Source organism: Protopterus annectens, chromosome 3.part0, assembly GCF_019279795.1.
Source record: "Protopterus annectens isolate FY-2018-M chromosome 3.part0, PAN1.0, whole genome shotgun sequence".
Classification (NCBI taxonomy): Eukaryota; Metazoa; Chordata; order Ceratodontiformes; family Protopteridae; genus Protopterus; species Protopterus annectens.
Genome location: NC_056731.1, coordinates 167,306,333 through 167,324,661, shown reverse-complemented (window position 1 = coordinate 167,324,661; position 18,329 = coordinate 167,306,333). Strand labels below are relative to the sequence as shown.

The window sequence follows — 18,329 nt, the reverse complement described above, 5'->3', positions numbered from 1 at the left end:
ACAAAGTAACAATAAAACTCAAACTGTTAGTTGATATTAATGGTAAAAGGACTAATTTTTGTAATATATAAGACAGGTTAAAAGGAAACAGGAAGTAGTGCAATATAATATTAAGGAGTCTAGGGTTACAAAGAAGAAGAAGGAATGAGTGGAAGTCTTCATAGATTATATTTCCAAAAAACACTGAAAATGGTAGATGACTGAGAAATAGGACATCAGCACTGACTTATGGAAAGCAACAAGTGATAGAATAACATCACTATAAAAAAAAGAGCGCAGGAACACAAAGTAAACAGTACCCTCTGACTGGATACCGTCACTAACGAATAACCGAAAGAGTTAACAGAGGAGAAAACTGGGGGTGCAGTTAGGAGGGGAAGTTTAATAATAGCCTTTTAAGATATGGAAGTGCTAGAAGTTTGGAAAGCATTTATTATATTATTCTAAAAATAGGAAGGAAAGGAAATACTTCATGATTATTAACTATTAACTAGCATGTTTATTAAGCTTTATTGGAATGTTATGGGGAAATGTACGATTGAACTGATTAAGGGTGAAATGAGGAAGGGTATTCAGGCAAAAATCAATGGTCATGTGCTCTAATATATGCACTTGGCTAAGACATGCTTTTATTCAGACAATGTCACTGTGTTCAAGGTTTGTCTTTGCCATAAGGTGCAGTAACTTCAGTGCTGATATTATATTATGTTTGGTTGTATGGTCAGTAACTTCTCTTGCATGACATTGTGCCATCTTCCTCTACCAGAAAATATACATATGTATATATTTCTGACAAGTGTTTTGGTCACAGGTTCTGTGACTAACATGGTTTGATGAAATAGCTTTGTATTTTCTGACATAGGCCAATAAGGAAGATGAAGAGGTTGATATTATGTAGCATGCATGTTCAAATGGGAAACCATGTATAACTAATTCGGATTGGATTACAACCCACATAGTTAATGCAGGGTACTTGGAGTTGAGTACTCCCTCTTTTCAGAATTTATTAAGCCATTTTATAAGGGGAATCATGAGATCTTGCCAGAAACAGATTTTGAATAGTAAAATAGTCACCTATGTAGATGAGCAACATAGAAATGTATCTGAAGGTGAAGCTAGGAAAGGTACAAGGAGCAGAATGTGGTTTTAAAAAGCAGGTACTACAAGGTTTATTCATAGGATTTTATCTGTTCTGGCTACAAGTTCAAGACATAAGATTTGTTATGGTCCCTTACACAAAATACAGAATTATGTTAAAGTGACAACAATCTTATAAGATCATTGCTAAGGAATTTCAGAAATAATCAATGACATTGAAAGTTTAGAACTGAATAATGTGAGTAAGGTAATAATTTTGAGACATTTTAAGATGAAGATAAAGGAAACTTTCTAGAAGTAGATGTACAGCTTAGGGAAGACTAGAAATAAATAGACCTAGAATTTTATTTATTATTTATTTATTTATTTAACATTTGTTGACCGGGAAAGTCCGACTAGGTTCCACAGAGCCTGTTTTCAGCGGAGGCCCGGGGAGAAATGCTCCAGATGCATGTCTTTGAAAGACCTAGAAATTCTGATAGACAGTAGATTATGGTCTGATATGCAGTTAATGTCAATAGAGAGCCATCAACAACTTTGGGGGTTCAGGTTAATATTCACAAACTCTGAAAAATCAACTGCAAAACTGTAAAAAACATCAAAAACAAAAAAAACTACAAATGCCCACAGCTCCATGTATAATTTTTATTGAAAAAAATGAGCGGTTTCATCCACTTGTTTACTGCAGACTTCTTCAGAAGTTCATAAACTCTGTGAGGCTGGAAGTGATGATTTCTTTTTTATTTTTTTATTTTTAAAACATCACACAGCAGAATAACAAAATAAAAACAACATATTTACATTAATTAAAAAAAATAAGTTTTAACAGTTTTGTTTTAAACCATAAGACACACTTTCTAAACAATGACTTGGTCAATTACATTTGCAACTGTTTAATAACTGTTGTAGATTTTTCTAATCATGACAAATCTCCCTTCTCTTACGTAACCTCATTACAGACAGAGATTTCTCTATGACACACAATAGTGGCCAATTCAATAAATTCAATAAAATTAGAAGTTCTGTTATTTCAATTAATTATATATTTTTCTTCTTCTATTGCTGGTAGTGTCTGTAATAAAGAATATTAATTGGAATTTATACAGGATGGTATAGGTGCATTAATCTAATGACATTTTCAAAGTTCTCCCAGTAATCTTTGATTCCATCCCATCTAAAAATATATGACACCAATCTGCTTTTAACTCTTGTTTACACCACCATTATATAATATTATTCAGCTTATTTAATTATGAGAAGTGATGACTTTTGTCATTAATTCAATAAGAAAAGATGTTTTCTTTGGCTACCTCATCAGGTTGAGCAAAAATGAAGATTACAGAAATTACCTTGTATTCTATTAATGATAATGGATAGTATGAAACTTTGTTTATAGGAGAACATATTAGTACTACTTACATGTGTATTGTTTTACCTTAAGAAGGATAAAAGATTTAAGGTTTACATTTACAAGGTTGCAAATAAAATATGCTTCTAGAAAAATATCCGACTGACATGGTCAGAAACTGCATGCTTGAATGCTGAAAACAGCAAAAGTGATGCACAACGAATTCGACATTCTGGGAATATTGAATGTTTTCAAAACACCCAACATTTCCAGATGTCTCCAAACACTGTCATGCAGGGGGGCAAGCCCCCCGCACCCCCACACCCCCTGCTAATGTAATATACTAACTCCGAGATTGCACTACAGTGAGGGAAGGGGTACATGTTCTGATCCCCACTATAGTGCGATCTGCACTCAGAATGCCGAATTCACATAAGAGAATGCACACTGGCATTCAGTCAATTGTGAATTCGGCAATTTGGTGTCGTCATTCTGAACTTTTGAAATCATCCTTTCACACATCTGCCTTTAACCATATGAAGGTAAATTGAGAGTTAATAATCATAAGAAACTTATTTAATGATTACTGCTTGACATCAAAAAGATATAGTGAGCTACTTATGTAAGAGGTATTCTTTATTTATTTATTTTATTCTGCTTTTGTTTAATGGGTTTGCCTCGTGGGTTTAGTCAAAAACTTCCTTTTAGTTGAAGCCTAAGGAGAAAAGCTCATGCATATTACATTTTTAAAAAAGTCATTCAATAATGTACATGAAAAGCCATTTAATATACATTAACAACTGCACATACATTTGCTAATTAGATTACATTCATCTAACAATAGAGGCAGCTGTTACAGTATACATGATAGCTGTGCATTACTAGATGGTGACCACTTAGCACTTGAAGAGGCATTTTAGTGAGTTCATCAGATGTAGAATAGATCATGCGATTAATGCTTAGAAATTCAAAGAAATGGAAGTGAGGGAAGGGAATCTAGGTAGGGGAGAAAATGTTAATATTGCAGTTAAGAGGTGAATTGCCAAATATTATGTTCTGCCTGAACCTACATATTTATATAACTCTGGTAAGAGGAGCTAATCCATTTTAACCTTGGTTTTCCTGTTGCTAGGGAAAGAGAGTGGTGATTGGGGTCAGTGTGTCTTTTTGCACGTTCTTTTTGGAGGTTTCTATGAATGCATGATGTCTGCTGCTACTAACAGATTGTATCTGATTCAGAGCTGAAGTCATTGATTGTATAAAATTATCAAGGAGCTGAAGCCTGCAGGTTGTAATCCTGAGGAAGATCAGAAGCATGTAACTGAAGTAGAGTTTAGTAACAGTTTACCTCTGACAGTAGGTGTTGCTGAGCTGGAATTCAGTCTGACAAGAAAATGAGAGGCTTTGAAATTCTAATCACTGACAACAAAATATTCTGTATCCTTTGAATTAATAATCAACATACCTCAGCCATAGGCAAAGATCCAAGAGATGCTAGAAGTTGTCTTATTAAGAACTGGTAGATAGGGCCTAAAGTACTAAAGAAGCCTGCACTGATTCTTGTGAAGGGACATAATATCACTGTGTACCCTGGATGATGAAATCAGTGAAAGTCCATCAGATATCAGTCCAGTAAGGTACAAGAGAGTGATATCAGACTGTAAAAGGTTTGAAACCAGAAATGGGGAATAAGTACTGGCTGAGAGCACAGATGCAATAAAGGCATTTGAAGGGATAGTGACAGCACTATAATTGTCATTTCTGAGATGGAACCAGGGTTACAAGTGGACACTAAAACTTTAATCTGAAATCTGCTTAGGTGGGAGGAAGACTGTGCAGGAGAGTGATAAACAACAGATGAAGGAAGTTAAAGCAGAGCTGATAATTAGTTTTTTTCCCAGATTTTCTCCTTTGGTCATTTCTTCATATTCCTACATCTTTTCTTATCCTTACCATGTTAATGCTTTCAGATTTTGCACCTTTCCTTTTCTCAATCATCACTCTTGACTGATAGATAAAAAGGATGATGGATATGAGGATGACTTCTATGCTTTTTTTTACATCTTTTTGGATTTTTTTATAAGGAGATTTAAAGTGCTTCAATAATTCTGATCTGTCAGTCTATATTTCACTGCTTCTGATTTTTTTCTCTCCAAAAAAAGGATAGACTCCATATACGAGCTAAGTCCTACTGAATTAGTAAAATGTAACTGGGGGGAATATGAGAACAGAGCATTTTAAAGTGAAGAAGACATGAATGATGTGATAATGAAACTGAGAAAAGATCCCAGCTGAATAATTGCCAGAACATATTACTGACCAATACTTCAGCAGACAGGTGCTATGCACCTGCTTGCAACCTTTGGTGAGAGCTATTCAGACTGAGATGTGTACATAGCCTTAGCAGGACTATGCTAGTGTCTGAGTACACAGAGCCTATTCAGGAGAATGTTGTATCTAAATACATATAACCTGTACAGGTGTACACCCAGCCTGTGCAGGAGTATGCTAGTACTTGACTGAACACAGACTGTGTGGGAGTTGTTCCTACTTGAGTATCCACAGCCCATGCAGGATTTTATTAGTGTTTGAGTACATACATATTGTGCAGGAACATGTTAATATTTCAGTGTATACAGCCTGTGCAGGTGTACATTAGTGTACAAACACAAACAACATGTGTAGCCACATATTACTATTTAAGTACACAGCCTGTACAGGAGCATGTTAGTAAGTGAGTGCACACACAACCATAAAAAAGAGCACACAGCCTGTGCTGGAGTATGTTGCTACCTGAGGATCCACAGCCCATGCTGTAGTATGCTAGTGTCTAAGTACTCACTGCCTTTGCAGGAGAATGCTAGTACTTGAACACACACACAGCCTGAGCAATAATATTAAGTGTACTGAGTGCATGCAGCCTATGCAAGAGTATGTTGGTGCCTGAGTGCACATATCCTGTGCAGGAGTATGTTAGTGTTGGAGTATACACAGTTTAGGTGGGAGTATGTTAGTGTCTTTGTATACAAAGCTTATTCAGAACATGTTGGTATTTGAGTGCACACAACCTTTGTAGCAGCATGTTGGTGTTTCACTATATGAAGCCAATACAGGAGTATGTTAGCTCTCTGCACAAACCGCAGCCTATACAGGACTATAACAATGTATGAATCCACACAATCTATACAGGAGTATGTTAGTTTTGAGTACACACCACAGAGTATGCAGGAGTATGTTGGTGCTGGAGTGCACGTAGCCTATACAGGAATATGTTGGTGTTTTGACTATACATAGTCTATGCAAAGTATGTTAATGTCTGTACACACAGCTTATGCAGAAGTATTTTGGTGTTTGTGTACACACAGCCTGTGCAGGAGCATTTTGGTGAGTATGGGCTGTCTATACAGGAGTATGTCGGTGTTTTAGTACACATAGCCTATGCAGGAGTATGTCTGTGTTTGAGTATGCATAGCCTAAACAGGAGTATGTTTGCACTTATGTGCCTGCACAAGACTATAATAGGTCTGAGTACACACCACAACATGTGCAGGAGTATGTTAACTCAGAGGACACACAACCTATACAAGAGTATTTGAGCACACAAAGCCTATCCAAGCATATGTTAGTGTTATGAAGTGCACAGTCTGAGCATACTTACCAGGTTGAGACTAATTGTGAGAAAATGCCAAATGATTCAAACACTTGTTAGCTTATTACTTTGGGCCCTTTCACTTTCATGTTGACTGTTATTTTTTATTATTTATTCATTTGTTAGCAGGGTAGATCGACTGGACACGTGTCTCCTTTCAGTAACCTGGGAGCAGTGTATAGTAAAGTGACTTTCATAGATAATTCAGTAGACAAATGCAGACTAAGATACTCTAATCCAGTAATATAATATTAAGCTTGTCAGCAGTCCATAGTCTTAATCTTGTGCACTGACCTGCCAGATGACCTAGTAATTGTAAGCAGTAACCTATGACAGTGTCATCCAACAAAGGCCGAGACTAACAGCCCTGTAAACTAGAATGTATACATACAAGAGCCTACTTAATATCAAGGATTAATAAACAGACAATAAAATGCTAACTGTCTCCCTACCAGGCTACAGTTTAAGTGTAACAGCATAGATACTAAAGAAGATGATTCTCTACAAGCCCTAAAGTCAAGAGGTTTATGAGGGGGACTGGATGACTGGGTAGAAGTCATATCAATAAAAGCACTAAACATGTTGAACACATTATTTAAAATAAAATAACATCAGTGTAACACAATTTGCTTAGCAAAAGTAAAATATCCTCCAGTCAGAAATGGGAGGGAAGACATTTAAACATCTGCTTTCGATGTTTTTATTTTCCTTGAAAGGATTCAAGCACTTTGTCTTCTTTCCAGATAGGTATGGCCCTTGTGCAAGTTCTGACGTGCAGCAGGAGGGACCGGTATCCAGCACTGAGCTAAGCGATTCAAATGTTCATCAGAATGATGATAAGCAAACAAGTGGATCAGAAGAAGAGGAGGAAAAAGACAGACCACAAAAATGGCAAGGCATTGAAGCACTGTTTGAAAATTACCAGGATTATCTGGAAGGTAAAACCTTACGCAGTTTAACATTTTTTCCTTGTCTTAGTCATATAGTCACACAAATACTGTGAATTTTTCATATAGCAACTCCATCTTGTGAATTTTTGTAACTAATCTACCATGGTTTATTAGAAATATATGGGATGTATGGGGTAAAAATGAGGTGATACAACACAGTTTGCTGCATTGGCTGCCAGGTACATTTTTTTCTTTTATCAAGACGGCTTAAAATCTATGTGCATGTAATTGTATTGGAGTAATTTAACTTCTGTATATTTTTCTCATTCATTATAATTTTTTCAGTGCATGTAATTTAAAATGCCTTTACAGTGCTTTTACAACATCTATAAAATAAGTCACTATGGTAGAAATTCTCAGATTACAGACAGACTTAAAAGTGGTTGACTTACATATTTATTAAAGTTAGTCACAGTTAAATAAGAAGAGAGAGTGATAAACATAATTAAAAGTTAATTAGATGTAGTAAGTAGTGGTATCTATTTATTTCAGACTGTTACGATTCATTAGCAGAGACTGCATGGCCACATTTCCATGAGAAAATCACATATATTAAACTTGTTTCATAAATATGCAACCACAAGATCTCTTAAAAATTGTTGACATATTCTGGACACCATCAAAATCATAGTTAGAAATGTAGCGTATAGTTCAAAGATCTATACTTCTATTCCTATTTATTTATTAAAGAATCAAAACACAACAGAATGAAACAATCTGTTTGTAATGCATTCCTCTTCCTGAGTTTCTTTATCCCTGTGGTTGGTCATAGTGTAATGATTCTGATATCATAATTATTGCATGGCAGCAAACTGTGAACACATAAAATATAACTGAGACTTCAAGGAGATGTTAAACTAATAAATTAAACAAATTCAGATGTAAACATTGAATTGAATGTCACTCAACTGGTGGATCCTTATCCAGTATTAGAACTCTCATGGTCACAGCATAACAAGAGCTTTCAAGCATAACAGGTAATATGCAGCCATGTGAGGGACACAGCATAACATACCTGCCTCTCCAAACCACTAAATCTGGGCATCCGCAGTAGTAGTATTAATAGTGACTGAATGGGTCCACTTCTCATTTGTTACAACTCATGCACACATCAATTCTAACATCTCAGGGGTGAAGAGAGGGTCTAGATTCAAAAGCTCAAAGAAACCTTTACCTCCATCTTCTAAAGAGAAGTCAGAATTTACAGAATTTCACCACAGACAATTTCTATCGCTCTTCCTCCAATTGATTGTCATAGACAATCTGTCTTCTCATTAATTATCCTGTTACATATATAGGCATTCCCCCACCCGACACACTCACACAACTGGATATTACTATACATCATACTCAAGTCATGTCACAGCTATTTCCTTTAATACTAAACTGAATGAGCACATCTCACCCACACTATAATCAGTCAATCATAACTCTCATTGAACAAACTCTAAAATAAACTACAGTCAATATGTAAACTCAACATCTGCTATATACATACTGGAAAATCATCAAAGGTAGTAGGTGGGATGGTCACTGGAAAGTCAAGAATTAATTTGAATTGTTAATGTATGGTGAATACTTACAGCAACTGTACTGTACTGTATCATATATTCCTGTATTCAAAGCTCAAGCTTTGGGTAACATAGCAAGTCAGGGCTGGGTGGTAGGCATAATGGGTAATGTGTTTACCTAGCAGACACAAGGTCCAAGATTTGATTCTCACCTTTGGCAGACATGACTAGGCTTAAAAAGGTTCCCTGGGGTCATTAACCTAGTAATTACCTATGACTCTCTGAAGTCATAGCAAAGCCTCTTGTGGCTTTAATGTAAAGTTCTGACTTGTATTTGTCTTAAAATGTATAGATCCTGGATCATGTTCCAACCTCACAAATTTATCTTGAATGCCCTGAATAAAAATCAAAGCACAATTACCTCTAATGAAATAAGCAAAAACATAACTCAAGTCCTCATCACATTATCAAAACAGAATATAAATCCAGCAAAGTATTTGGAAATAATATGCTTCCTTCTTTAAATCAAATAAAACAAGTAGTTGATTAAAGTTTCTTGTGTATTTCATCCTTTCACTGTGGATATCCAACTTCCTTCATATTGTAAGGCAGCTACTCATCAGAATTCTGAGACTGATCTTAAAGAGGGTCGAGTTATTCAGACACAAAAGACACAAACTTAGGCATGAAAGGTTTGTTAGTCAGAGTTACTATTGTTCTGTGGTGCCTTCCAGTCTGGAACTGTTTTTTTTTACTGATACATCAATTACCAAAAAATAGCTTTCCAAATCAAGATCTCTGAGTAAATGACTGTAGGTTTAAATATGATTTGAGCAGTCCGTTGAAAACAAAATTCTCTTTCCATTCTAGAAATACTAGTCTGTTGTAATGCTTTTCAAATTCTTGTTTATTTAAAACTAGCTAAAACGTGTGTATAACAAAAGGGCACAGACAGGAGAGACACTGATTAATAAGTTATAGTAAAATTGAAAGTATGTGAAAATCCATTTTAAAGGGGGGGGGTTCTTAAAGCTGGTCAGCACGATGGACTCACTGAACCATTGAGGAAAGAGGATCAAAAAGTGTGGACTTTTGAAAAGAAAAGGATTAGATTCTTGATGTTTCAGACTGTGCCTCCAAAACATTCAAGAGCTCCATGGACAAAGAATGAATGCCAGAGCTGTAGTTAGGCTAACTAGCTTTCTTAGCTATCTCCTGTTTGCCCCACAAAAAGCCTTTCAATCAAGTTGAGAACCAACAAATAACATTCATTGTATGCACTATTGGAAGGAAATTCTTATTAGAGTTTAGCAAAGTTCTGTTCCAAAACTCTAGCTGTAGCAAGGAAATTTACTAGACTGTAGCAAGGGGCTTCTTTGCTACAGTTCATAACACACACACACACACACACACACACGTGCGCACAAACACGCACGCACACACACACACACACACACACACACACACACACACACACACACACACACACACACACGTGCGCACAAACACACACACACACACACACACACACACACACACACACACACACACACACACACACACACACACACACACTCTGAATGTCCTGGTCATGTAATCAGTTGCATCCATGACTATGGCCATTCATATGCTTTAGTTTGCCACTACAAACTAGCAGTGTTGCTACAGGGACAGATTGGGAGCAGACTGCCATTTTAACAGAAGTGTCAGTCCCGCTCTGTAACTGCTTGATGTCTGGAGCAGCTGCTTCTTTCATCCCATCCCTGTGCTGCTTTAATTCCATGGCCTAGAGTATATGTAGGTAACTGGGAATACCTATAAGAAACCAGACAGTAGAGTTTTACATCACATGGAGGTGGCAAGTTCTGAGTTACGAAGCACTAGATATAGGGAGTCACAATAGTCAAGCCAGAAGAAGTCCAGAACATGCACAGTTAATGAAAATTCCTTTTGGGAAAGAAAATGCTTAATTAATTTCCTTAGGTGGAAGCATAACATTAGCGAGTACCCTTCAGAAAATCCAAGCTAATGCACAACCTGTGATTCTATCAACTTTCTATGTTTGTAAGAGCAATATTTAAAACAATTGTCCCTATTTTTGGGTCTTTGTCCTACTTTTATTTATGGCTTTGTCTAGATTTCTTGTTCTGAAAGGTTGACAGGTATGGTGGACACGAATGTGTCACAAATTAAGACAGCTGACTAAATTCAGTGTATAAATACAATTCCATAGATACAGACAATAAATGTAATGGGAGTCTATTGAGCACATACTGGGAACATTGAACAGACATATATGGCTTTTTTTGTACATTTGTAAACAAAAGCTATACGACAGAATAGATTCAACACTCCAGACTCTCCTTTAAAGGACTTCCAACTTTTCAACTCTCAAAAACACAGCTATTAAATAAGCTGTCCTGAAATGAAATGACTAACATATCATATTGAGAATCTTTATTTTCAAATGGAAGTTTGGATTCTAATGTAGAAGAAAAAAAAGACTTATGGGACAATGGAAAACAGTAATGTAATTTAGTAAATAGATAATTCATGAAATTTAACTTCCTGGATTTTCTTTCAGACTCATGCTTGACCGATAATCATCTCCCACCCAGCACTCTAGTCTAAGCCAGCCATGAACCAACAGTTCTCCTGTATAGGACTCCACCCCAGAGTTACAGCATATATTCCTTTAATCTGCAACTGCAAACAGAGCTTGGTCATCAGATCTTCCTGTAAAAAAGTCCAAGCCAATAACTTACATTGCTTGACAACTTTTTAAGCTATTTCTCTACTTTAAATATAATATTTGGACTAAATGTTTTGGAGAAAATGATGAGCTGCTCATAAAACACCTTCAATGTAACCTCAAAGTGAAAAGAGCTCATTTCAGTTGAATGTGTACACCCTTGTAACTTTATATAATTCTGATTTTGTTCTTTACATGTTTTGTATTTCATTGATTGTCACATTCATTGATGATTCTGTTTTTAATCACCATCTTTACTTCAGTGTTGAATATGTTCACTTCTATTTAAGGCCTTTCTGCACTGCCATTTTATATTCACTTCTATTTAAAGCCTTTCTGCACTGCCATTTTATATTCACTTATATTTAAGGCCTTTCTGCACTGCCATTTTATGTTCACTTCTATTTAAGGCCTTTCTGCACTGCCATTGTATGTTCACTTCCATTTAAAGCCTTTCCGCACTGCCATTTTATGTTCACTTCTGTTTAAGGCCTTTCTGCACTGCCATTTTATGTTCACTTCTATTTAAAGCCTTTCTGCACTGCCATTTTATGTTCACTTCCATTTAAAGCCTTTCTGCACTGTCATTTTATGTTCACTTCCATTTAAAGCCTTTCTGCACTGCCATTTTATGTTCACTTCCATTTAAAGCCTTTCTGCACTGCCATTTTATGTTCACTTCTATTTAAAGCCTTTCTGCACTGCCATTTTATGTTCACTTCTATTTAAGGCCTTTCTGCACTGCCATTTTATGTTCACTTCTATTTAAGGCCTTTCTGCACTGCCATTTTATGTTCACTTCCATTTAAAGCCTTTCTGCACTGCCATTTTATGTTCACTTCCGTTTAAGGCCTTTCTGCACTGCCATTTTATGTTCACTTCTATTTAAAGCCTTTCTGCACTGCCATTTTATGTTCACTTCCATTTAAAACCTTAATGCACTGCCATTTTATGTTCACTGCTATTTAAAGCGTTTCTGCACTGCCATTTTATGTTCACTTCCATTTAATGCCTTTCTGCACTGCCATTTTATGTTCACTTCTATTTAAAGCCTTTCTGCACTGCCATTTTATGTTCACTTATATTTAAAGCCTTTCTGCACTGCCATTTTATGTTCACTTCTATTTAAAGCCTTTCTGCACTGCCATTTTATGTTCACTTCTATTTAAGGCCTTTCTACACTGCCATTTTATGTTCACTTCTATTTAAAGCCTTTCTGCACTGCCATTTTATGTTCACTTCTATTTAAGGCCTTTCTGCACTGCCATTTTATGTTCACTTCTATTTAAAGCATTTCTGCACTGCCATTTTATGTTCACTTATATTTAAGGCCTTTCTGCACTGCCATTTTATGTTCACTTCTATTTAAGGCCTTTCTGCACTGCCATTTTATGTTCACTTCCATTTAAAGCCTTTCTGCACTGCCATTTTATGTTCACTTCCGTTTAAGGCCTTTCTGCACTGCCATTTTATGTTCACTTCTATTTAAAGCCTTTCTGCACTGTCATTTTATGTTCACTTCCATTTAAAACCTTAATGCACTGCCATTTTATGTTCACTGCTATTTAAAGCCTTTCTGCACTGCCATTTTATGTTCACTTCCATTTAAAGCCTTTCTGCACTGCCATTTTATGTTCACTTCTATTTAAAGCCTTTCTGCACTGCCATTTTATGTTCACTTATATTTAAAACCTTTCTGCACTGCCATTTTATGTTCACTTCTATTTAAAGCCTTTCTGCACTGCCATTTTATGTTCACTTCTATTTAAGGCCTTTCTACACTGCCATTTTATGTTCACTTCTATTTAAAGCCTTTCTGCACTGCCATTTTATGTTCACTTCTATTTAAAGCCTTTCTGCACTGCATTTTATGTTCACTTCCATTTAAAACCTTTCTGCACTGCCATTTTATGTTCACTTATATTTAAAGCCTTTCTGCACTGCCATTTTATGTTTATTTCTATTTAAAGCCTTTCTGCACTGCCATTTTATGTTCACTTCTATTTAAGGCCTTTCTGCACTGCCATTTTATGTTCACTTCTATTTAAAGCATTTCTGCACTGCCATTTTATGTTCACTTCTATTTAAGGCCTTTCTGCACTGCCATTTTATTTCTATTGTATGCACAAGCATTTTCCTCACTATTTTCACTTTCTACCTCTGCATTGTTGCTCTGTGTCACACTTCTTACATTTGTTCTGTAATTCTTCTTGACCCTCTTTGTCTCTAAAAATTATTTTATGTATACTGTTATCTATAGTTTCTACTTCTGCGTTTGCATACTTAGGCAACATTATTTTCCCTTATACCTTGTACATACTTTTCTAAGGCAATGCACTGCCTCCTGTGAAGATGTTTTTTCCCCCCGCAATATCTACAGCACTGTATTTTGCAGTTTTGCATCTTTCTAGTGTTACCAGTAGATGCCTGTTTTCTGTGTGCTCCAATCACATTATTTCTTTTTCCTCATTAACTTGCTTTCTCTTTTGTTTCTTTTTATTACCTTCTTCACTCTTCATCTTTTCATCCTTCAATCTTCTTTGACCATAATTCTGAAATGACAGAAGAACTAGTATAATCCAACAGCACATCTATAGTAATCTCTGGCTCAGCCAGTGCTTTCATTTGTACTCACTCTGCTTCTGATGCATGTCTGTATTATCTGTGTTTTTATTTCTGTATTAACACAGGCAAACTCACAAGTTCTAGCTATTGACCTTAGCTAAGTAATAATGCAGTTGTATAGACATATCTTTCTGCCTTGCAGTTATCAACTCGTTTGGCCTGTTTAACACATCCTGAAATCTGAAAGCTGGTTCAGTGACATCATATATTTCATGCACCTGTTCCCTGCCTTGTTCAATAATAGAATACTTGAGCTATTATTTCTCATTGTTTTTACTGTCTTCAAATATTCATGAAATCTACCTACCACTTCTTCTAATTTAAACGCATGCTTTGTATAATGTCATAGTCTATTTCAAATATTGGTAGACTTGGAATTTCCAGATATGTTTCTCATTTTTCATGTGTTTAAATTTTAAACTTTTCTCATTTTATGAAAATATTTGCTTTTCATCTCTTTATCCCCATATGACAATCTGTTTAATAAATGGGGTAAAAAGCCACTTTATTTTGAAGTGTTCTCTTGGCTAAGCTTTGTTCTTGGTTTGCACTGAGAAAACATAACTTGCATCTATATACAAAGTTTTCCCACCAATTTACATGTCCTTCTAACAAATAAATTACATCATTGCAACTATGTAGACATGGAGGTAGCTTAGATTACTGCAACTGATGTCATCTGTTTTAGAAATAAAGACACACCAACTGAAGCAGTAAGCATAAATGGAGTCTATGGTGGATATACAGTGGGTAGCACACATATAGGTATGTCTTTATGTAGACATAAAAAAGCATATACAGGTTAAAAAACACCCAGAGTCCAAATAAATTGATGTTACTTTTTAACTCAAATCAACTGCCCAACGAACTGTTACAAACCTTTACTTTCCAAATGGAGTTTTAGTTCTCATGCATAACAGCATAATCAACTTCAGCCCAATGGGGGGGGGGGGGGGGGGCACATTGTTTAGTTCAGAATCATTTATGAACCTTTAGTTTTTGGATTTTATTTCTGCTCAACCTTGACCAGTGAATATTTCATACTCATGTTCTAAACCAGTCATAAATCCTAAATGCTTTTCTTTGGGAGGATAGACTCCCACAGTTATAGTAACTTTTCCCCTGTTCTGTAATTCTAAACAGCTGCTTGACTATCAGATCTCTTTCCAGTAAGGACTTTGCTATTAGTTTAGACTATAAGACAATTTTCAGGTATTCATTTATGTCCATAAATTGCTTTTTAGTAAAACCTGCTCTAGTGAACCCATTCATGCAAACTATTTGTTTATGGCTTTATAGTTGGTAGTATTAGTTTAATGGCAGTGGGATTGACTATGTAGTCTCTAATGAATTTTCTATGACATTAAATAATAGCGATTATACAACGACCTCCCCCCATTAATATTCCAAAATGTGCATGCTGATTGGTTAGCGTGCACGTTGTAAATCAGAGTTATAGTAATGGAAAAAGGTCCGGTCGCCCAGACTTTTTCAATTAGTATAACTTTTTTTTTTTTTTTTTTTTTACAGCAACGGAGAACACAAGATCTCCGTTGCTTGTTACAACCTGTCTCGCCATGTTAAACGAGTTTAACATAGCGAGACAGCTTTTAAAAAAAGCAACGGAGCATCTCCGTTGCTTTTTTTAAAGTTGTCTCGCTATGTTAAACCCATTTAACATAGCGAGACACTTTAAAAAGCAACGAAGATCTTGCTTTCTCCATTGATTTTTTCAAAACTGTCTTGCTATTATGTTAAATGGGTTTAACCTAGCACGACAGCTTTAAAAAAAGCAACGGAGATTCTCCGTTGCTTTTTTTAAAGCTGTCTCGCTATGTTAAACTCGTTTAATATAGTGAGACAGGCTGTAAAAAGCAACAGAGATCTTGCTTTCTCCATTGCTTTTGCCCACAGCTCTGATGTACTGCAGAAATATATGCATGCGCAGTACATCAGAACTGCCGCAGAATACCCAGACAGCTGCAGAAGGGCAGCAAGGAGGCATTATACAATGCCATTATTTAAGAAAAGTAATTATTTTTTTTTCTTAAATAATGTCATTGTATAATAGCAATAACCCACTTCTGGGTGTGGGTAATGTTGGATTTACCCACGGTTGGCTTTGTTTGGCCACTTGGGCTTCAGCCTAGTGACCAAACCACACCAACCGTGGGTAAATCCAGCATTACCCACACCCAGGCATGGGTTATTGCTATATTATTATTCAAAAATGTTTACAACGTACTTAAGTATGAATGATAGTCAACATGTTGGTTAAACACATAAAACTTCTCTTCTCTTCTTTTCTTATACAATCCAGTAAAGTAGACAACTTGTATTTATATTTCTCCGTAGTATATTTCATAAAGATGCCAGTTCATTACCATGATATTTCTCACATCAGTCAGACTGGGTGACTTAACAACACCATCTTCTATGTACCCATCCATTCTTCTAAATACACAAAGAGAGTTTTAAAATGTCTTGCAACAAGGAGAAAGTAGATTTCTCCATGGAAAGGTCATTCGCATTGTAACATTTTCTACAGAGAAACTAGAAGAGTCCTACTTGCATTAAAGTCCAAACATGTCTTCAGGAATATCAGCCTTTTGTAGTCCACTAATTTTGTCTTCACTTCTTTTGTTAGCTGTTTAAATAACTCATACATTACTTAATTCTGTAGATGCCCCTGAAGTGTGTATAACAGTACAAAATATCTAGCATAATATAATATAGTTCTAGGTCAGTATACACTTAGAGAACACAGTCCACATTTGACCACAAATTATCTCACTTCACAGTTGTTTGCTGTGTCATTTATTTAATAAATAACAGTAAAATTGAGGATAGGAAAATGCTGACCTGCTGGGTTTTATTGCTAATTAAAATAGTATGTTTAGGCCTAATACTTCACACAGAATAGCCTTTTTAAATAAACTTTCCAATCATTGAGGTATAAGGAAACCATTACATAAAATAATGCAAACATTTAAGAATACTATATTGCAGTTATCGAGTTTACCTGTTATTGGCTAATTTTGTGGAATTTGATGTTTTTGTAATATAAAACTCTATATTGTTTACACATTTACTAATATATTATACTGGTTTGATCACGTGTGCATAAAAAAGCCAAATTAACATCATTAAACACCGTGCTAAAGTATGCTTATTACATGATATTTTCATAAATGATATTTTAAAAAAGCAGTAGGATATCTTTTATTCAGATGAAAAAACATAGCTACTGGGTTTAGTGCCTAGTACTAGATTTAGTCTTGTGTCTTTCGGCTTTTCCCGGTTAGGGGTCGCCACAGCAGAACTCCGGTCCGCTAATGATTGGTAGTGGATTTTTACGTACCGGGTTGCCAGCCCCGATGCACAACCTTCAACGAAGGCACGCCCCATTCACATATGCCTCTACACAGAAGACGCTCTAGCTGAGAATCGAACAGGACAACATCTTGCAATGAGGCGACAATGCTACCGCAGCACCACCAACACAGTCTCTAGTACTAGATTTAGTAACAGAAGAAATTTGTCTCCCTTGTTATTTTATAACCACAGTATTGCTGGTTTCAGTCATTGCAAAGGAAAATTCAAGGGATATTTTAAATGCAGTCACTGTGCAGCATGTACGTATGTATGTGACCTGGACTAAGACATTTGGTATCACAAATAATTGATATTTTGAAATACAGCAATTTATTAATTGTCAGAGTACAGATATGGTAGGTTTGCCTAACTAATAATATGGATAAGTCAAGATTCATGAACATTGGTCTGAAATAAGAAATGGTAAAGCATCCAATGCTTTATTTAGACATATAAAACAAGCAAGGGACTGATTGCATTTTTTAGGTGTTGTGATGTTAAAAGAGTATTCATTAGTGTATTATGGGGTGACATGGAAAAAATGAGTTAAAAAGAAAACTCTGGAACTCTACGTTTGTGGCTTCAATATACACTGGCATCTAATAACTCACTGAACTAAAGCAATGCCTGAAAACATAGTGACAACACCTCCTTAAGCATGGGCAATTTATTAGACCAAATAACTACAAGTAATAATTTGGAAAATTACTTAAAATGAGGAACAGCAAATATAAGGGGGATTTGGCAAGTGTGTGAATTGTATTTTAGAACTTCAGTTATTCTTATTACAGTTTGTACATTGACATTTAGTGAAATAACACATTTTTTTTATTTACCATAACAGTTTTTAAAGGACACTGTTTTAATTTCTGCTGCTCTTTAGCAAACAAACCTAGCACATCAGTTTCAGTACTACCAGAGATACAAGGACCTGACTGCTAGGCAGGGCTCACTTCATTTTAACTATTGAATGAACTTTCTGTAAACTTACCTCAGCAATTTTGGAACTTGTTACTTCCTA

The 18,329-nt window shown here is 35.7% G+C and overlaps 1 protein-coding gene across 2 annotated transcripts in view; it reads left to right on the top strand.

Annotated features, from left to right (window-relative positions):
• Positions 1-18,329, top strand: part of LOC122796298 (genetic suppressor element 1-like) — a 471,843-nt gene that overhangs the window by 406,531 nt on the left and 46,983 nt on the right. For both annotated transcript variants that reach the window (XM_044064664.1, XM_044064665.1), the window contains one exon: positions 6,839-7,033. In XM_044064664.1, the coding sequence (XP_043920599.1) occupies positions 6,839-7,033 (195 nt within the window). The remainder of the gene's footprint in view (positions 1-6,838; positions 7,034-18,329) is intronic.